The following is a 19,846-nucleotide window of genomic DNA, read 5'->3' as shown; positions in this document are numbered from 1 at the left end:
CCTCAAATCCTCTTTCCATTTACACAGGGTCTAATCATCCAATCACTTTGTTACCTTAATAGAGCAACAGTATTTTAAAAGGGGATGTTGTCTGTCAAAGAATGAGGGTGTGTTGGGACACTAGTTGGCACTGTCATCAGAAATTTCGTAGTGTATGGTGTAGCTGCTGTTGCTTGTTTCTTGCAAATGGAGATGCAGCAAAAGATATGGAAACAATCTAAAACTAACAAACATCCACAGTATTGGATTAGACAGATAAGGGTAGCGTATACCTTACCTATAATTTAATTTCTTTCTTTTATCATTGAAAATTTTACAAAAATGTGACTGTTTTATTAAGTTCAGACTGATATGTGAGTGGATAGATTCAATTATTTCATCCTTCTTTACTTTGCAATTTTAAAACTGTTCTACCCTATGCTTAGTGTTATTGAAATGAGAGCTTGAGCACAAAGTGATATATTTGAAGACAGTTCATCATTAAAACTCTTATTAAAGTTAAACCCCCTCTCCTCTTATGTTCATGAATCTAAAGCTACCACAAAAGGTACCAGGTTTATTTTAACTAACACATAGTTCTTGCTAACACCAATTTTATTAGGTGCACAAATTATTAAAATGTATATATATACACATGGTTATCTCAAACCTCATTTCATTAACAATGCTTCCTGAAACAGTAAGAATCCTCCAAGTACATCTATACTATTCAATCTCTTGGTTAGAACAATTTGTTTATAGTGTTATTAATACACCACAAAAAGACTGTTCATTTTTTGTAAATCCTCCCAGATTCTGCATCAAAATTATGGTGACATGTTTGGTGTTCAGATTAAAGTGCATCTTCAGAAAGTAAAAACAGGCAAAATACTTTATCCAATAAAATTACTCTGAACAATCTTACAATCCTGTATTTCAGTTTTCCAAGTTAAACAAGAGACTTGCATTCTAAAACTTAATAGAGGACAAAAAAAATAATCAAAACTTTAAACAAAATTTTTATTTAAAACACTGTACATTTTTCACTTTTACAGTAGCTCTGTCACTTTAATGTTCCATTTCTTCACCAGAGCTTGACTCAAGATCTTCTTCTTCACCATTCTCATTAAATTCATTCTCATTTTCATCTTCACTATCTTCCCCTGGTCCCATTTCTTCTAATAATTCTTCTGCATGTTGCAAAATCTGAGGATTATCTGCTCCAAATTTTGCTGTCAGCTATAAGATAGATTTTGTAATAAAAGTTTTAATTCCTTACATATTTTAGATGGTATATAGGCCTCACTTATAATTGTAACTGTAAGCCTGTAAACACCACTAACACCAAGGGTACCCTATGTGTGGATAAACGGATGTTGAGAATGTTATTAAAAAAAAAGAACTTTGAATATTCACAACATTATTACAGTCTATTACCACACATGGTGATGTATCGTCTCATGACCATGAATTTTGAACAATACTTCGATAACACAGTTTCCATTACAACAGAATACATTATAAAGAGAGAAAAAAAAATCCATCTGGCATGCTGATATCTCGGATGCACACCAATCGATGTGCAACTTGCAGAAATTCATGCTGCTTTCTGCTTTGACAAGCAAGTTTGGCTTTTAAGATTCTTCCAGCCATACACACACACACTTAAGGTTTGAGGGTCAGTTTATAGAGGTCATGATAAGAAATAAAAACTTAATTGGGTATATGTGCATCCTACACATGGTATTGCTGGAGCACAAAAAGAATAATAACTGGCTGAAATTCTGTATTATGCTAGCTAGGAGACATTCTGATACGTCACAACCAAACTTGTACAATTCATGAACTCATAGCTATATCTCGTTTAATAACTTGCATGTTTCATCAGCAGTACATTACAAAACAACTAATATTTGTAATTACAACAGAAATATATATTTAAGAGTAAACAATTTGAATATACAATATGAAAAAAATATGACACAGGTGACACAGTTAAGCTTAAATCTAGTCAAGCATAATATTGAACATCTTATAAAAAGACACATGCATAAAAGCTCTCCTTCAGTCCATAAATAAGTCTTCAACAGATTTAAGCTTATTTTAATTCTATTTCATTTGTGCCACATTCTCTTGTCTTACATTTGCATATCCAGACTGTTTACTTCTTATGTATATATTTGTTGTAATTAACAGTTTTGTTCTCTGTTTTGTACCTCTAGATTTCTTATAATCGAATTTCTGTTGTAATTTCAGAACATTTCAATTTTGAAAATGTCTAAATTAAAAAAAAGCTTCTTTAGCTTATCAGGCTAATACAGTCTAAACCAAATCACAGTCCATAGAAAAGACCTCGAAATTCATAATAAAATTCACTGCCTTTACCATTACAATTACTTTGAAGGGTCAACAGTTGACCAAGCAGGAATATATCGTAAAACTATTTTAAATAAATACAATTAGGAAGAAAGAGTAGTAGCAACATAAAATAAGGAACATGGTAGAAATGAGAGGGATAACATCATAAATATTTAGTGTTTTGTTTTACATGGTGCAACCTCAAAGTGTTTGTGGCCATCATTCAGTCCACTCATACTTTGTGTGCTTTTTTGTAATTTGGTAATTAATCGAACTAAGCAAATGGTGAATGTAACTAATTTTCTCTTGTAAATTGTTTCATTAAGCAAGTATAAACATGAGTATGTGATCACATTATGTGAACCTAATGAAATGCATGACATTAAGAGAGCAGTGATGTCAAAAGTGAAATAGAAAATTCTAATAGACACACTTTGGTTATGGGAGACAGTTATGTAACTGGTTGGGGTAAGGCAAAATAATAGTATCTAAACTGCTGATTTGTGAAATTTGACTTTGTTGGGTATTTAGAAAGGATTAGTTACCAATAAAAGTCAATTCAAGTCCATAATTAGATCAAAGTTCAAAGTAAAACACAGAGAAGAAATGGGCAGAATGACAGTCACATCCACTTCAAAGTTGAATAGTGCCCCAAACCACCAAGTAATGTAATATTATCCCACCCATTCCTATTTTTTTCCCTTACTTTTTAATGCTACCATTCTTACTTTATAATTTTCTTTTATTGAAAATTTTTACACTTGTCTCATAGCTCTTTGATATGAAGTCACATGAATGACTGGGCTCCAGGACTATCCTTCTCATGGCTTTTCTTAGAATTCTCTCTCAACATTTCCTGGCCTTTGCTAATATCGTTGAGATTTTCTTCCATTCTGCCATGGTGGCAGCATTTTCTCTGACTGGATGAAAGACTAAGGCTTTTCTTTCATATTCAGCATTCCTCATTTCTAACCTCTTTTCTTTATTCTTCTCACTGGGATACAGACTCAGGTTTGCTCCTTTGCTCTCATTTTGTTTCCTTGAAGGGCACATTTTAAAAATTGCACTATTTCAAGTACAACTTTAAATGTCAATAGGCACTTAGTTTGAAAATAATGCAAAAGTAAATTATACAACTTATTGTTCTTTTTTTCAGTCCACAGTAACTGTGAAAACCCATGTCAGACATCAGCAGTGGTAGTGTTCTTCCTCAAGTAGAAGACTTGTTTTAGGCACCAACTACAATATTAGAATTGCCCTGTTGGAAACATTTAATTCATTCCTTACACTTAAAAGGAAAAATGTTCATTGGTAATGATACATTCAAACTGTCAAATAAAATTAAAATGTAGTTCTGATAAATGCCACTACACCATGAACTTATACCATCTGTGTTTGTCACATAACTTACCAATCTTAATATAAATGTCTTCTGTATACATTGATATATTAAATGTGAATGTGCTCTAATATAAACAATAATGCAAGTATATGCAATGCAATGTAATATTTTGTTTCACAAACTGTTCTAAAACACCCTTACTGACTTCTTAAGTACATTGAATGTTTATACACGTATTCCTTGTGTACAGCTAGAAAGTGTAATGATTAATGTGTTTACAGTGTTACAAACAAACTGATAAGTCTAACTTGCTAATTGCAAAGTATTTCTTTCAGTAATGCTATATATCTCTGACTAATGTTTTACAGAACATTACTGTAGTCTTAGGGTTTAGGATTGTAAACATGGGTACACTATTGCAATATGTTGTTTAAAAATGTAGTGACTTACTTAATGATGCACAGGAACCCTAAAAAAGTACAAGTTAACAAACCTTTTTTGTGTTATTTAAGTAAAATCTGGAGTTTCCCCAGTAATCTTGACCTCGAAGGTAATTCATCCAACCAAGAAGATACCAGGTATCAACAACCTCATCCTCCTCTTCAACAAGCCCCTCCAGAACTTCAGCTGCTTCCTGTCAAAATGTTAAGAACAAATTCTGTATGCTATTTAAAATTCATAAACCATGACAGTTCTTTTTAATGAAAGTTTAAACTGAGTAATCTCAATATTCTATTGTTCTGTGAATTGGAGATTCATTTATTTAAAGTAAGCACTCTTTAGAAATTTGCTTTGGGCCACTCAAAATTACACAATATGCCAATAATTATATGATTATATCCCTAAATCTGTAATTTATAGAACTGAATTACATCACAGATTGTGATCAGGCTCTTATGAATATGTAAATTAAATGTGTTGCACAAACACATAGAAGGGGTAATCACAAATCAAATGGTTTAGCAAGTACAAGCTCCCTTAACAATGTAACATCATCTTAGCATCTATCAAAACTGATTAAGCATGAGTTTATTCCTTTTATTAGCCATTTTTATGCTTTGTCATTCTGTAATTAATTTAATTTTTTAATTGTTATTATATGATGTAAAAAACAAGCAAAGCTTCCTGCTAGTTAAGGGTAGGGACTGACATCATCTAAATTATGTAAAGTGAGAAACAGATGATTTAGTTTGATGACTGCTGACTTATAGTGTACCACACCCATTTGCCATGCAAAATATGCATGCACACATACTTTATATTCAAATCTCATCTATCTATATGCAAATGTCTTCAGATGACAGCAATGTACAGATTGAAATGCAGACCAACGATAACAGTGATAACCAGTCTAGTGATGACGACAACCCAATGGTTTTGTCATATTTATTTTTTAAAAAACTACAATGAAGTACCAGCAGTACTTGGGAGACCTAAAGTTCATAGGATATGCACCAAAGGACCACATGATCAAGGAGGTAAGACAAGAGGTGGTGGATGTGATTCTATTACACCAGTTCAGTATAGTGGAGCAGCTCCTATTCAGGATAGAATTGCAGTTAATCGTGGTGAGCTCTGATATCCCATTGCATGACTGCTCAAATCTTGTGCAAGATCTACCCAATTTTCCTTTCAATGAAAACTCTGGTCTTAGAATTTGGTTACAAAATACTTCACCTGGTGATTATTTTGACTTATTCCTGATGCCATAATTATGGATATCATTGTCACAGATTCTAAATCAATATGCGACAGCCAAATCAATAAACAGTAACCACTAGAGAAAGAATCATGTCTAAAATACTGAAAGAATACAAATGCAACAGAAAAAAACAAGTTTTTTCCTTGTTGATTCACATGAATACAAGCAACATACCTACCTCAGAGAACTATTGAAGTACTGATATTCTGTACAAGGCTTTTTTTTTTTTAATATTGGTGTTACAAGTCAGTCTCTTCCAAATGCTTTCAAGGCATTTTACAAACAATTCCCAACCTCACAATGGTAGTTTATATAAGGTACAATCTCTTAAAGATCATTTCAGTAATGAGGGGATTTTTCCTACACATCCATGGTACTTTAACGTAGCAGGCTCTTGTTTTGAAGGGAAATCAAAAATAAATCCCACAAATATGGAATCAAACTCTATGAACTATGCATATCAAGATTTGGTGCTGCAAATTCACACGTACTCTAGAACTGATCCTGATTATGATGCTGGCTTGGAACAGGCTGCAACTGTTGCACTTGACTTGTTGGCCAATTACCTGAATAAAAGTCATGCCATTTACACAGATAAATATCACAATTCCCTCACTCTGGTGAAAAAAACAACAACAAATCAATTGAGTGATCAACTTAAGTATGTGGAATAATCTAGTTTGACCATAAATAAATTCCAAAGAATGTAATCCAGAAAAAGTTGAAGGGAGAATATGAATGGAAGCAGTCAGACACAGTGGTAGTTCATAAGTTGGTTGGTTGATTTAGTGTTTTATGGCACAAAGCAGCTAGGCTATCTGCACCAAACGTCCAGTAAAAAGGTAAAAATAAAGTAAATGTAGTAAAATTCATAAAAGGAAATGAAGGTAAAACAGTATTGAAAAACATAAATAGCATTAAACCAATGTTGACATCTAGTCTACAATGTTAAAGGTGAATTTTCAACAAATTTAATAATTGCCCTAGAAACTGTACTTTAAAAATATGGCAACCACACAGGAATTATACCTAATCAAATACTTTAGTTTTTGAGTAAAAAATGAAACAAAATATGAGGGTCCGCGAATTCAGTTCCTCTCAATCATCCAGCTGTCTCCGTCACGTTTTACAACTATGACGTAATAGTTGCCAAACATGCTTTGTTGTGCGCCGACCATTGTGTTCCTTTCAGTGCTGGTATTTTATGTAAATCTATCGGTGCTTTTTTCGGATTACATACTTTGTGAGACTATATTTTGTCTTGATATTGCTACTTTATGTTGTTTTACTGCATTGCTTTTGGTTGTAAAAACGGTTCGGCATTGAGCAAAAGCTTCTTTTCATTTCCATGCAAGGAGAAAGAACAACAAACGCACTCTCTCCTGGTTGGCATCTGCTCGCATAAACCACACCTACACCTTGCACAAACATATGGAATATGTCATATAAATCATACATTTATGGTACATATTAAATTAACTATTCAGACTGCTACATCTAGTTTGATTTTATAGACATAATTATGATGTATAACTGAAATTCATTTTGTTACGAGTCATAAATACCCAGTACAATGATTGTGAAAGGGGCGAGTATTAGTTACCATAGTCGGCAAAGTATAAACAAATAAAACCCAGTCTGTGATACCAGTAACTTATAAACACCAGACAGGTATCGAAATGCTTAAAATTGCATGTGAAATAATACAGACCATATTTGTTGTTATGACTTAGGTTTACCATTCTTCCACTGGAGGTATGACTGACTTGCAACCGGACTGGGCACTATCAGATCACTCACAGTTCCACTACTCTCACTTGTGGAACTGTCCTCATAACCAGAACTTCTCAGATCTGTGTCAAAAGTAACTGTTCTAGGTTCGAATTGATATGGCGCTACTCGACATTGTTCAGAACACAAAGTCAAAACAGACTCCAGTTCTGTTTCTTCGTATGTACTGGCCATGTTTATTTACATTCAACTTGCTGGCGTTGGCAGTTTGTTTGGCAACTATTGTTAAAGTACTTTTCTTTGTGACAAACGTAAAACTAACATTCGTCTACTACTTGTGGAACTGTCCTCATAACGAGAACTTCTAGATCTGTGTCAAAAGTGATTGTTCTAGGTTCGAATTGATATGGCGCTACTCGACATTGTTCAGAACACAAAGTCAAAACAGACTCCAGTTCTGTTTCGTCGTATGCACTGGCCATGTTTATTTACATTCAACTTGCTGGCGTTGGCAGTTTGTTTGGCAACTATTGTTAAAGTACTTTTCTTTGTGACAAACGTGAAAACTAAACGCTCGGATCGCCACTTGGAAAGGGCTCTTTTGCACTAATTACGCTTCATTTATTAAGCACATATTTTTTTTATAAAAAATGCGAACGTACAAAGTTAATCAGCATGAGTAGTTTTTTTGACTGAAAAGTTTTCCTTTTTTCTGTAAAATTCACCTTTAAGAGAGAAACCACAGTAAGAGAAGTTGTAAAAGACTTTCTGTAGCATAATAGTAATTATCATAATCTGCCAGGAAGCCTATCAGGTAAGTACAAGAACCACTGTCTGTCACCTGAAGTTGGCCTTTCCAGTCCTGGTTCCAGGTTGTGTGTCATTATGGCCATTTTCACAAAGTAAAGTAATAAAAGTTTTAAAAGACATGTAGCAAAATTGCAATAAGAACTTGTCAAATGTTCAGTAAAAGGTAAACGAAGTAAATGTAGTAAAATTCATAAAAGGAAATGAAGGTAAAACAAAATAGCATGTAAAACATAAATAGCATAAAACCAATGTTGACATCCAGTCTACAATGTTAAGAAAGAAATTACAATAAAAGAAGTTGTAAAGGACTTTTGTAGCATAATGGTAATTATCACAACCCTGCCAGGTAAGTACATAATCCACTGTCAGTCTTTTGTTGGCTTTTCCAGTCCTAGTTCTGGGTTATGTGTCATTATGGCCATTTTCAAAAATAAAGTAATAAAAGTTTTAAAAGACATCCAGCAAAATTGTAATAATAACTTGCCAGGATGACTAAAGGGTAGTTCAAATAAATTGTTCAAACAGCAGCGTTAGTCACATGAAGTTGGCCTTTCTCGTCCTGGTGTTGAGTTATTTAATGTTACAGCCATTTTCTGCTTTTCAAATCGAACTAGAGATTGTGATTCTTAAAAGGTATAATAGGCATCGTGGTCCTTGCCACCATTAACGAGCACATGTCAGGGAACCATGACATGGCGTCTTTGAGTGGCCGAACCTCTGACACTGGAAACATCGGAGAGGAATTGGAATGTACAGCTGTACCCTGCAATTTAGATAACCTGCCTTGATAGCAGCAGGCACACGTGGTGATGTAAATGTCCAAACGAGGATATTTATCAGCAGTGTAACTCCATCTTTGTGAGTGGAGATGTGCCTTACTGCAGAAATTCCTTGAGTGGAGAAACCAGGGAGAATCTCTGACTCGGGGATGTTCTTCAAATCCCTCTCAGCAATAACTCCTCATGATGAATTCAAAGTAGCATGAGGTGTAACCTCAATAGGTATATCGCAAATTGCCTTTGAATTCAAGAGGAGTTCACTATCTTGGGATGTGGATGTTTCAACCAATATGTCTCCACATCAAAGCTTCTTCACTGACTTTGGAGAGTCAGCAAGTCCCTCCATTACCTTCTGAATAAAAAAGGGGGACATTTGCCCTAAAGGTTTCTCTGAAAGAGAATTTAGGATGAGAAAATGAGGTACAACTGGTGGTACAGATGTTGAAGATTGCTGATCAGAGTTTCAAGATGTGGTTATTTACCTATTGACTGTTTTTTCACTATTTTATTTAAATTTGTATTTGGAGGATCCATAGGAAAAAGAAAATTTCTGTGCCTACTGATCCCACCCACCATGGAGCCCTACAAGGGGACACACTTCAATGTCAAGCAAGGACACTGCAGCAACACCAGGGTTTTGTGAGCACTATACTCAAACACCAGCATCAGACACAACGCCCACAATACCCATTGAGAACTACGAATACTGGAACTTGATTGACCCTAGCCCAAGTGGATCAGACGACTGACCCAAGAGGGGCCACCCAAAGACCACCTGTCTACAGGAATTCAAGGCCAAAGTGGTGTGTTAAGGTTGGACCCTCAACCACCAAGATCCTCTCCTCCCCTTCACGGGTCGCCACACACAACAAACACGTGGGTGGATGTTTAGATCCTAAAGGAGGTAACCTGAAAGAACAGAACCTTCCCTAGGAGGTCCCCTCACCATGTATAGGAATCCACACACAGGAGGGTAGTTTATAAATTGAAAGATAAATGGGAAGTGCTCACTATAAGCAACATGTGGAGATAGCTGATGTTATGAATCAGAATAATCCCAACACAGGCTGCAATTACAATAATAATACATCTTGGACAGACAGATATGACCAGACACTGTAGCATTACTCAGCTTTACACAAGATATGATAATACAAGAAGACTGCTCTTCATATCTTTGAAATATTTATTCTGAATGCCCACACTGAAAATAGAGGGCAACAAATAAAACTATTGATTTGTCATGATCATACGACAATTCATCTGCTAGGTAATGTCATGAAAGTGACAGGCACCCTGAATTCTTCTTGCCAACAGTTGATTTGTTTTACTAACTTAACGTTTCCTGATGATACCATTATTTTAATGCGAGCAAAAGCTTCATATTTATTTACGTCAGGGGTTCCCAACCTTTTGGTACTCGCGACTTGAAAATGTAATTGATGAAATAAAATTAATGTTATCCCAAGCTACTTCTAACAAGGCTATGCGACCCCCCAGGGGGTCGCGACCTTACCGGTTGGGAATTCCCCTGATTTACGTCATTGTCTGAGGACATATTAAATAAGGTAAACAACTGGATTTTAGACAATAATTTAGAACTTAATATAGACAAATCAAATTTCATTTTAATTTATAAAGGCAAGAATATTACACATATACCAACAATTACTATTAGTAATAAAAGAATTAAATTCATTAAAGAACTAAATTGGTTATCACACCTTAATTATGTTAAAAGCAAAATAGATAATATTATTCAAAAAATTAAAGCAGATTTCAAGAGCCACTTGGGGTCTGAAATCACAAATTTTGAAAGATATTTATAAATTAGGTATAGAAAAAATGAGAACATACAGATATGAGATCTGGTTTGAACATACAGAAAGAATTAAAAATAAAATTTTGCAAACTCAAAGAATTATAATGTTACTGATTGCAAAGAGCTATAAAACTGTAGCTAGTTTAACACTTAATACTTTAATGGGGATTCCCCCCTTTAGATCTAACTCTAGAGATTGATGTTAAGTTATATGAAATGTTATATCTTAAACAAAATGTTAAAATAGAAGATGAGATAATTGGATGAGAAAATACTGAATTTCTAACAGAGCTAAACTTAGCTCTTTGGATTAATCATAGTTTTAATTGGTACTATGATGAAGATCTAAAACAATTCAGTAATAAATTTTATACAGATGGTTCAAAAACTAATAATAAAGTTGGGTGTGATTATATATATATATATTTATAATGATGAAATTAAAATGAAAGCATGTTTAGGTTGAATGATAATACTACAGTATTTATGGCTGAACTTTTCGTAATTTTTAAGACTATTGATTTTATGGTAAATAACATTTATGAAGCAGCGATTTATCCTGATTCAAGGTCATCATTAATGGCACTTAAATTGTATAAAGATAATAATTATTTAGTTAATATAATTAAGGAATAAATAATTTACAATAATCTTAATATTACTTTTGTTTGAGCTAAAGCCCACATTGGGATTATTTATAATGAAATAGTAGATCTTAAGGCTCAGAAAGCCACAGATAAAATGGACATTGATGTTGAATTTGGCAAAAGTAAGAAACAAATTAAAGCAAAATTAAATAATGAATTACTGATTAATTGGCAGCAGAGGTGGGACAACACCTCCGTTGGAAGATTTACTTATAAATATTTTAAAAGTAAATTTTAACAGATGCAAAGGAGATTTTTCATATGAATCAATCTTAACAAATCATGGGGTTTTCCCAGATTATCAAGCGAGAAAATTCATAGAAAATCCAGTTTATGTCTCTGTAAAGAAATGGGAACACAAGAACATATAATTCTATATTGTAAAATTATGACTATGTAAGAAATATTTTCCTAAAAATTATCTATCTTCTAGATGGAGGAAGTCTTATTGTTATTGTTAATTCGATTTGCCCTACTGGCCAGGTTCGTGTGTTTTGATATTTGAGTGATTATTGAGCAGCATTGCTTCGCAGCAGCCTAATCATTCTTGAATACCCCATAAGGGGTGGGATGATGGTATTTTGGTTACTAACTTAACACTTTACCACTCAGAGAAAAGAGAAAGAAGCCAACCAAACCATGTTTTGTATGCACAAAGGTTGGTAGAGACAAGAAACCCACATCATTTGAGATGTCTTCCTTAAAACACCAGTCCTCCATATAGATAAATGCCTCAAGGAATATCATGTGGCTGAGTAATGGACAGATAAACAAGAAAACAATAAGACAGAAAGACATGTATAAATAATTTACTGCATGTGACTTTTGTATAATTATAATGTGAAACATTGAAATAATAAAATCATAAAATTTGAAAATTATTTCAAATTTATTATTGAAATAATAAAATCATAAAATTTGAAAATTATTTCAAATTTATTATTGAAATAATAAAATCATAAAATTTGAAAATTATTTCAAATTTATTATTGAAATAATAAAATCATAAAATTTGAAAATTATTTCAAATTTATTATTGAAATAATAAAATCATAAAATTTGAAAATTATTTCAATGTGTCACATTATAATTATACAAAAAGTCACATGCAGTAAATTATTTATACATGTCTTTCTGTCTTATTGTTTTCTTGTTTATCTGTCCATTACTCAATGATATTACTTTGGCATTTATCTATATGGAGGACTGGTGTTTTAAGGAAGACATCTCAAATGATGTGGGTTTCTTGTCTCTTACCAACCTTTGATAAACAATTGATTCAGACCTGATGAAACAATTTCATAAATCATGTAAAATAATTCTATTTCTGTTATAACCATTGTGTTGTAATCATCTCGTTGGGTCGTAGTTGTTTTTCCCTGAAAAGTACAAATAAATTATAAAGCAATTTATATTTTAACCCTTTTAACTGATATTAAAATTAAGTTTACAAAGAATATATGTTTACTACTTTCTGGAGTTTGTGCCAGTACTCCAGATAGGTGGAACACCAGCATAATTCAGCCATTTACGGCCTTGAAAAAACATTGAGAAGTTCTTTTTAATGTTCCATTTTAATGATAGTAAAGTAATTAATGGGCACTTTTTTTATAGTTTACTGCAGTTCTGAACAAAAACTATACAGTCTACATAGCAAAACTGGAAAGATAAGTTTCTACTGTTGAACACGAATGATCCAATCTTGTGTAAACATATAAAAGGAAAAGTTGTCATTATCTCTGCAGACTATGACTACATTTGGTGATTTAATTTGTTAAGTTAATTGTACACCAATTTTCATCTATTGAAATAATAATTAGTTAAATCAAAAATGTTAGTTTTGCACTTTGTAAAAGGTTACAATTATTCCTGCTGGCAGAATTCCAGGAGTGATTACTTTTTACACAAATTCTGTAGCACTGGTATATGTGAATTGTGCAAAACTAATTTCTGCCAATTTTCTCTTCTGAATAAAAAATTCTGGACCAAATTTCATAAAATTAATGTTCAATATGGAACCTATTAAACTAGATAATTCAATACAATAGCAGTAACTCTTACTGTTGTAAATTCTAATTTTAGTAATTACAAAGTTTTGAACTGCAGTATTGGGCACCTGATGGTAAAATTTAGTATAAAATTATTAAATAGCATCTAACTTAAGACTTAAAACCTTTACTTAGTACTTTTGTAATTTTCTAGATAATGTAATTCTAAAATTTTGTTATAAGACATCTGAAAAAAACATTTGCTAAAGATACTTCCTTTAGTCTTTGAATTTTCAGTGTTGATCAGCAAGTACTATTTTATATATCCAGTAATTTTAAACTTAATTCATGTGAAGATATTTCTTTTGCCAATATCAGTAGTTGCCACTTTAGTTATAAATCTTAAAGACAATGGAAATTGACAAAGTTATCAGTGACCTACAAACTAACCTTACATATGAAATCATCATTACATTTGCCATTGCTAATGTTACTGACCAAGATCAATTTGTATCTAACAAGTAGTTTCTTTTGAATGAAAAGTAAGCCATTTACTTCTTTTAATTGTCTGAAAATGATAAACTTAATAAAAATTGTATAAATAAGGATTTGAAAGAGAGAATATTTTGTTATTTTCTACGACATACACTAAAGCTAAACATAACTAACATTGTATCACAGATAATGTTATAGTTTTCAAATGCTTAATTTAATGACAAATTACAAACAAATTCCCAGATTTTTCCTGAGTTTTCTAACATTGTATTCATTTGTTCATCCCTACCGGAGCTCCATCTAAACACTTTCCCATGAAACCATAATTTAACATTCTAACTATAACCTGCTCCATCCAATCACATTTAAACATAATCTATAGTATTTTTAAAGCTGGTGTTCTTTAGTAACAGGTAACTACACACTGTGACATCATAAAGGGTGGGATTGAAGTCTATTATTATAGTTATTGTGTTGGTGTGCACTTGACCCTTCAAAAGTGCTCACAAATTATGATAGGGTTAAAGTAGTACAACTGAATATTTGAAGAAACTTACATCATATAACTCTAACTCAATAAGAAGTTTGCTGGTGTTAATTCTGGCATCATAGCTAAGAGGGCAAACCTAAGAGAAGAAAGAACAACCTAAAGTTAAAAACTAGATTTAAAGTAAAACATTTCTATGAAAAAAAATAAAAACAGTGCCTGATATACTTTAACCAAAAAAATTAATAAAATTAATACTTATAAAACAGAACTACTTGGTCTAATGTTTCATAGTTTCATGGTACTGTATGTAAATGTTAACAAAATACTGGTTTTCTCTGTAAAGCACAAGAATATTGAGTTACGTGTTTATTCACACCTTTCATCGCTCAATAACTGGAAGTTTCTAATGTCTTATTATTATTTACAGAACAAAACTTGTACATACATAACATACATAGATAAATGAATTTCTTTCAAATTACAATATATAAATGCTAACAGACTCCTCAAATTGCACAGAAATATAATTCAATACTTAATTTCACTTTGCAAGTTACAATAAAATAAATATTAAGTATTACAACAACAACAAAAAAGTGTTTATTGTTCTGCAATGGACAACCAACTCATAAAATATTTTCTTTTTTTTTATAAGGATACTGGTTATGTTTTCAAGGATAGCTCTTCTATTAGAAAAACTATGTTGTTGAATACTTTGATAGATTGTTTAGGCAGAGCATTCATGATGAAACTTTGTACAATGGATGGCAACTGCCTGTTCTGGAGACGTTTCAAAGTCTTCTGCCTTTGTCTTCAAGTCCATTCTACAAAGTTAATCATTATGTTGTTGAAGGCAAATGAAATTAACTAGAGAAACTAAACAAAAGAAAAATAATGAAGTTTAATTCCCAACAATTTTGTTTGTTGTTAAACACAAAAGTAAACAACGGACTATCTGTGATATGCCTATGAGTATCAAACCTAAACTTTAAGTAACAGTACATCTTAGATTTACCATTGAGACACTAAGCATTTTAAAACAATATCAAAAAACTATTCTCACATAAGCAAAACTCAATGTAAATAGAAAGATTTCTAATGCTAATTGTTCATTTTTATTACCTTAAATTCTACATTTTTTAAAATCATAAGTGTTGCATTTATTGAAATAACTTTACAAACACTGTCATAAACATTTGAAGTTGTGAGTAAAATGAATCTTCTAGAGTAGTTTGCACATTCAATCTTGTATATTATTAATACAATTTGAACATTTGATTATATACAGTGAGTGTAAATAGTTTTTACTTACTTATACCCATCTTGAAATAAGAAGTTTAGTATTTTATTTGACCTGTGTGTTATTCAAAATATTGCTCAGAGTTTTTATTTCTTTGTTCATTATTGCTACATAGTCATTTCATAATGTTCAAAGGGTAACAATAATACTGAAGGACTTTTTATACTTTAAATCACTATTTCTTTCATATGTTGTACGTAAATTTAAAACAGCATTCTAATATTATTTATTTTTGAATCAAAGGTCATTATTTTATTGACAACAAATTCTGTTATGAAGGTTGTTCAGAAAGAAACAAAATTTTACTTATCAGGTTACTGTCAATATTCATTTTCAAAATTAAACTTGATGAAAGTTAACATTTTCCTAAACTGAAAGTGTATTTCCAATAATACATATCTCCACTAACAATATAGCTATTCTTGGACATCAGCTTTGCTTATCTAAGCATTGGTCTTGCATGCTTAAATCTTCTATAACCCACATAAATGCCCCTGGCAATATACAGTTTGCAAATTTCTCCACCCTTGTCAATGTATCCTCTATCTTGGTATTGCACATAAGCACCTCACTTAGACAATGTAATCACTTTTATGTGACTTTTACTGGCTCTTAATAAGGGAGGCAGGGTGGGAGAGTGTTAACAAAGGTATATATTATTGGAAATACATTTTCAGTTCAGGAAAATATTAACTTTCAAGGCATACTTATTGTCTACCAACAACATAGCTAGAATCCCACAATGAGCAGGTGGAAAAGCTGGTGTGGATATGATCCATAGCATCTGCAAAAAAACATTGGTGTGCCATGATAAAAGTGGTACACAAGTGGGGTATCACACTACATCCATATGCTTCTCACCTGGAATTGACTTTCTTTAAGGGGGTATTGGTCCCTATATATTACATTGGTGGCTAGGGCTGTTGGACCACAATGTTACAGAAATATATACTTGCAATTTAGATCCCAACCTGTAGCCACAGTGATGTATTTCACACCACCAGAATCATGATGAAAAAGAATGCAACACCAAAGAGGATACTTTCTTCTCCATCTGAAGAAGTCTAAAAGGCAACACCCCAGCTTTGGATTGATTATGGAATTATGAACATTCAATTTCACTTCCCAGCCAACTGGACAAGGAGTATTCCACTTACTTCTGGAATTACGAAGAGGATATGGAACCTGTCCTCAACCAAGGACCTAGGATGGAACCACTTCACATTTGGAATTGAAGAGATAGTGCATATCCTTTCATGACCAATATAAAAACTACCATTGATCAAGGAGAAGGGACATACATACCACTCAAATCAGATATCTTTGTGTCAAATCTGAACACTTAAACTGAAAAGCATAATGTCAAAAATAAACTCCCACAGAGGCTAGTGCTATTCCTACTGACATCTGGGAAAAATATCTAGAAACACGAGTAGAAGGGTCCCCAAATTCACCCTCTTCTCCAAGACTGTGACAAAAGTACCCCCTTCCTCATTACAATCTAACAAATGTTAGAAATGGCCATGGATTAAGGAAATTTTCCATGCATGTAAAAAATGCAAGAAAAGCAGAAGGAGAATTCTGAATATAGGCCTGTAAAAAAAGTCCATTACTGGATAAATGAAATAGCCAGCAAAATACAAATGTGCTGATACTACTGAAATGTAACTCAGAAGATACTTCACTTGTAAAGATTAAAATATGCAAATTTGGTATATGGATGTTTTGGATTCCACTTCTTAGGAAATGGGAAATCAATGGAAATTAAAGAATCCCAATCAAAACAGTCAAGACAAAAAGGAGGTAAAGTGGACCACATAATACTTTCCAGCCTGACAGACCAAAACAAATTATCAGATTACAACTGATTGAAGAAGTGAGAAATAAATGGAAAAGGAATTACAGACATAGATGTATCCCCTTCCCAGTTGTCAGATACTTAGAAAAAAAAAAAAAAGACCTAGCAGGATATAGCAGAAACTAATGGAGAGAGAAAGTCATCCAAACATGCCAACAACTCCAACTTATGACATAATAAAAGATGTCAGCAGCCAAATATACTTCCACCAGGAGGCAGAATATCAAGGCAAGCAAAAAGATAGAGGGTACAAGATCTACCAATCGCATCACATAATAAAACAGTAAATTTCCCAGCCCAAACCAAGAAAATTGGGAAGAAAAAGAAACTAAATAGTACCCTCTCCACTAACAAGAGAGGGGTAAACTCAAAGAGGACAAGGAAAAGCCCCACAATCTCAAAAACCAAATGAATAATAGAAGAAAAGGAGTGGAATGAGATCTAAATCACACTCATGAGAAGCCAAAGTAGTAAAGTCTCAGAATTCTCAGGATCAATGAAAAGACAACTTCAGAAGCCCTGAGAAAACACTCCAGGCCAAATGATTGTCTCCATCTTTCAGTGGATAAAACCATGAACAGCTCCAACCAAAAGTAATGCCCCCCTACTATAAATAGATGCTAGAAAACAGAGGAGGAGCACTGGAGGTCAAATTAGCCCATCTGCTGATAAAGTGATTACATTATCTAAGTGAGGTGCTTATATATAGTACCAGGATAGTGGCCACACTGACAAGGGTGGAGAAATTTGCAAATTAGATATTGTCAAGGGTATTTAAGAAGGGTATAAAAGACTGGAGCTCACAAGATCAATGCTTAATTAGGCAAAACCAATGCTAAATAATAACTATATTGTCAGCAGATGGTAAATTTGTTTTGGAATACTTTCATGAATTCCATCAAACTGATAAAATGTAAATATGGTATTGAGAATTCAACTGCACAGAGATGCTTGAAAATTGTTTTCTCACAGAGAATAATGAAAAAATATGTCTTTTTTTTAAATCACCTTGTCATCTCTTGTAGACTTACCCTTGGCAACAACAGCCTCTTTAGCCAATCTGTTTTCAATTCACTTCTGAAGCATATTTAGTAAGCCTAAACTTCTTAATACACTTATGATTAAAAAAAAATCCATGTTGTGTATATTTGTAAATGTTGATATAAGTAACATTTTCCTAGAGTACACTCTTAAAACCCAATGTTACTTGCAGGGGCCACTTATAATTTTGTCATTTAGGTTGGAAACATAGTATAAGATATTACTAGCAACAGATGCATAACTTAGACATATGGAAGGAAAGATATCTTTCTGAATGTTCCTTGTATAAAAGCAGTTTGAAAATGTTACTTGTCTTTCTCAAATAAATTACATGTATAATACTTCTTTATACTGCTAACACTATCAGAATTTAACTTGAGACACATATGTTCTGTTTTAACAGTTTGTATCATCACTGCAAAGAAAAACTTCTCACCTCAACTGGGTCAAATTCAGAAGGATCCAATCCTCCTTCTCTAACTAGTTGGTATTTGGGTAACCATAAAGAGAGACTCTCTTGCATTTTAGCTTTGGCTTCCTATAGATTTTCAGATATAAAACAAATATATATAGTTTTACATATTTAAACTGCTCCATTGTTTTGGACATAACACTTCACCAGGTTATAACAATGACACATCAAATCAAGATAAAATTCAATCTCAGTTACTATAATGGTTGGTTTTCTAAAATCTTCACAATTAACAAAGAAATTACTACTTAGTAATCAAAAGATAATTTAAATGTGTTTATATAATTTAAATTTACATAATACTCTAGAAAAAATACTACAGAGTAGCATATAATACAGCAACAATTTTAAAATCTGACTTAAATCTTTAAATCTGCACTACAAATTTAACTAATGAAGAAAAAGTTGTATTATCTACATGATTTTAAAAATATACCTTAACCAGAATGAGTTATTTATTTCAAATGATTTGCAAGTTCCAACTCCGAAAATGTCCTCGAACATTTGTATCAGTTACTACTTTAGTAATTTCATATGTTTGTTAGCAAAAATCTAAACAACTTTGTTTACATTTCCTCAGTTATTTTTTTAACACTCTTCTAGAAGGATAAGACATTCCATTTTTAATATAATTTATGGAAAGTAGATTAAAAAAATTTCAGCTTAATAATTTTGGCTGGCTTCTTTTTGTTTCAAACATTGTACATGAAGCAAGAATATCACATCTTTTAATAATTTTTATATGATAATAGGAAATATACTAGAACAAATAACATTTAGAATTTGAGTAAACTAACTGGTTATTACAAAAGCTGAGTTTCAAGCCTGAAACTGGCTTAATTTCTTAATAATATACATATAAAGGACCTCTATTTCCTCCTTGACTAAGAGGAAATTAGCCATACACTAAAGAGCTTCTGGATTCTTTGGATCAGCCACAATTCCTTTCTGTATCAAAGTTTGACACTTATTCTTTGCATCTTCCTCAAAGCTAGTGGAACAAAATTTCTGATCAATAATTTTGCACATTTC

At 32.5% G+C, this 19,846-nt stretch overlaps 2 protein-coding genes across 2 annotated transcripts in view; one reads left to right on the top strand and one right to left on the bottom strand.

Moving 5' to 3' along the window:
* LOC143257450 (uncharacterized) overlaps window positions 1–19,846 on the top strand; it is an 87,797-nt gene that overhangs the window by 38,102 nt on the left and 29,849 nt on the right. The window lies entirely within an intron of this gene.
* Window positions 979–19,814, bottom strand: LOC143257447 (uncharacterized). Its single transcript, XM_076516140.1, has 5 exons — window positions 19,682–19,814; window positions 18,779–18,880; window positions 14,211–14,279; window positions 4,173–4,313; window positions 979–1,218 (listed from the first exon to the last, which is right to left on the bottom strand). Exons 1-5 carry the CDS (start codon window positions 19,715–19,717, stop codon window positions 1,048–1,050), a joined length of 519 nt encoding a protein of 172 aa, XP_076372255.1. The 5' UTR covers window positions 19,718–19,814; the 3' UTR covers window positions 979–1,047.

This window comes from Tachypleus tridentatus, chromosome 7 (genome assembly GCF_004210375.1).
Source record: "Tachypleus tridentatus isolate NWPU-2018 chromosome 7, ASM421037v1, whole genome shotgun sequence".
NCBI lineage: Eukaryota > Metazoa > Arthropoda > Merostomata > Xiphosura > Limulidae > Tachypleus > Tachypleus tridentatus.
The sequence above is the reverse complement of the archived record's forward strand: the minus strand, read 5'-3'. Positions and strand labels throughout refer to the sequence as shown.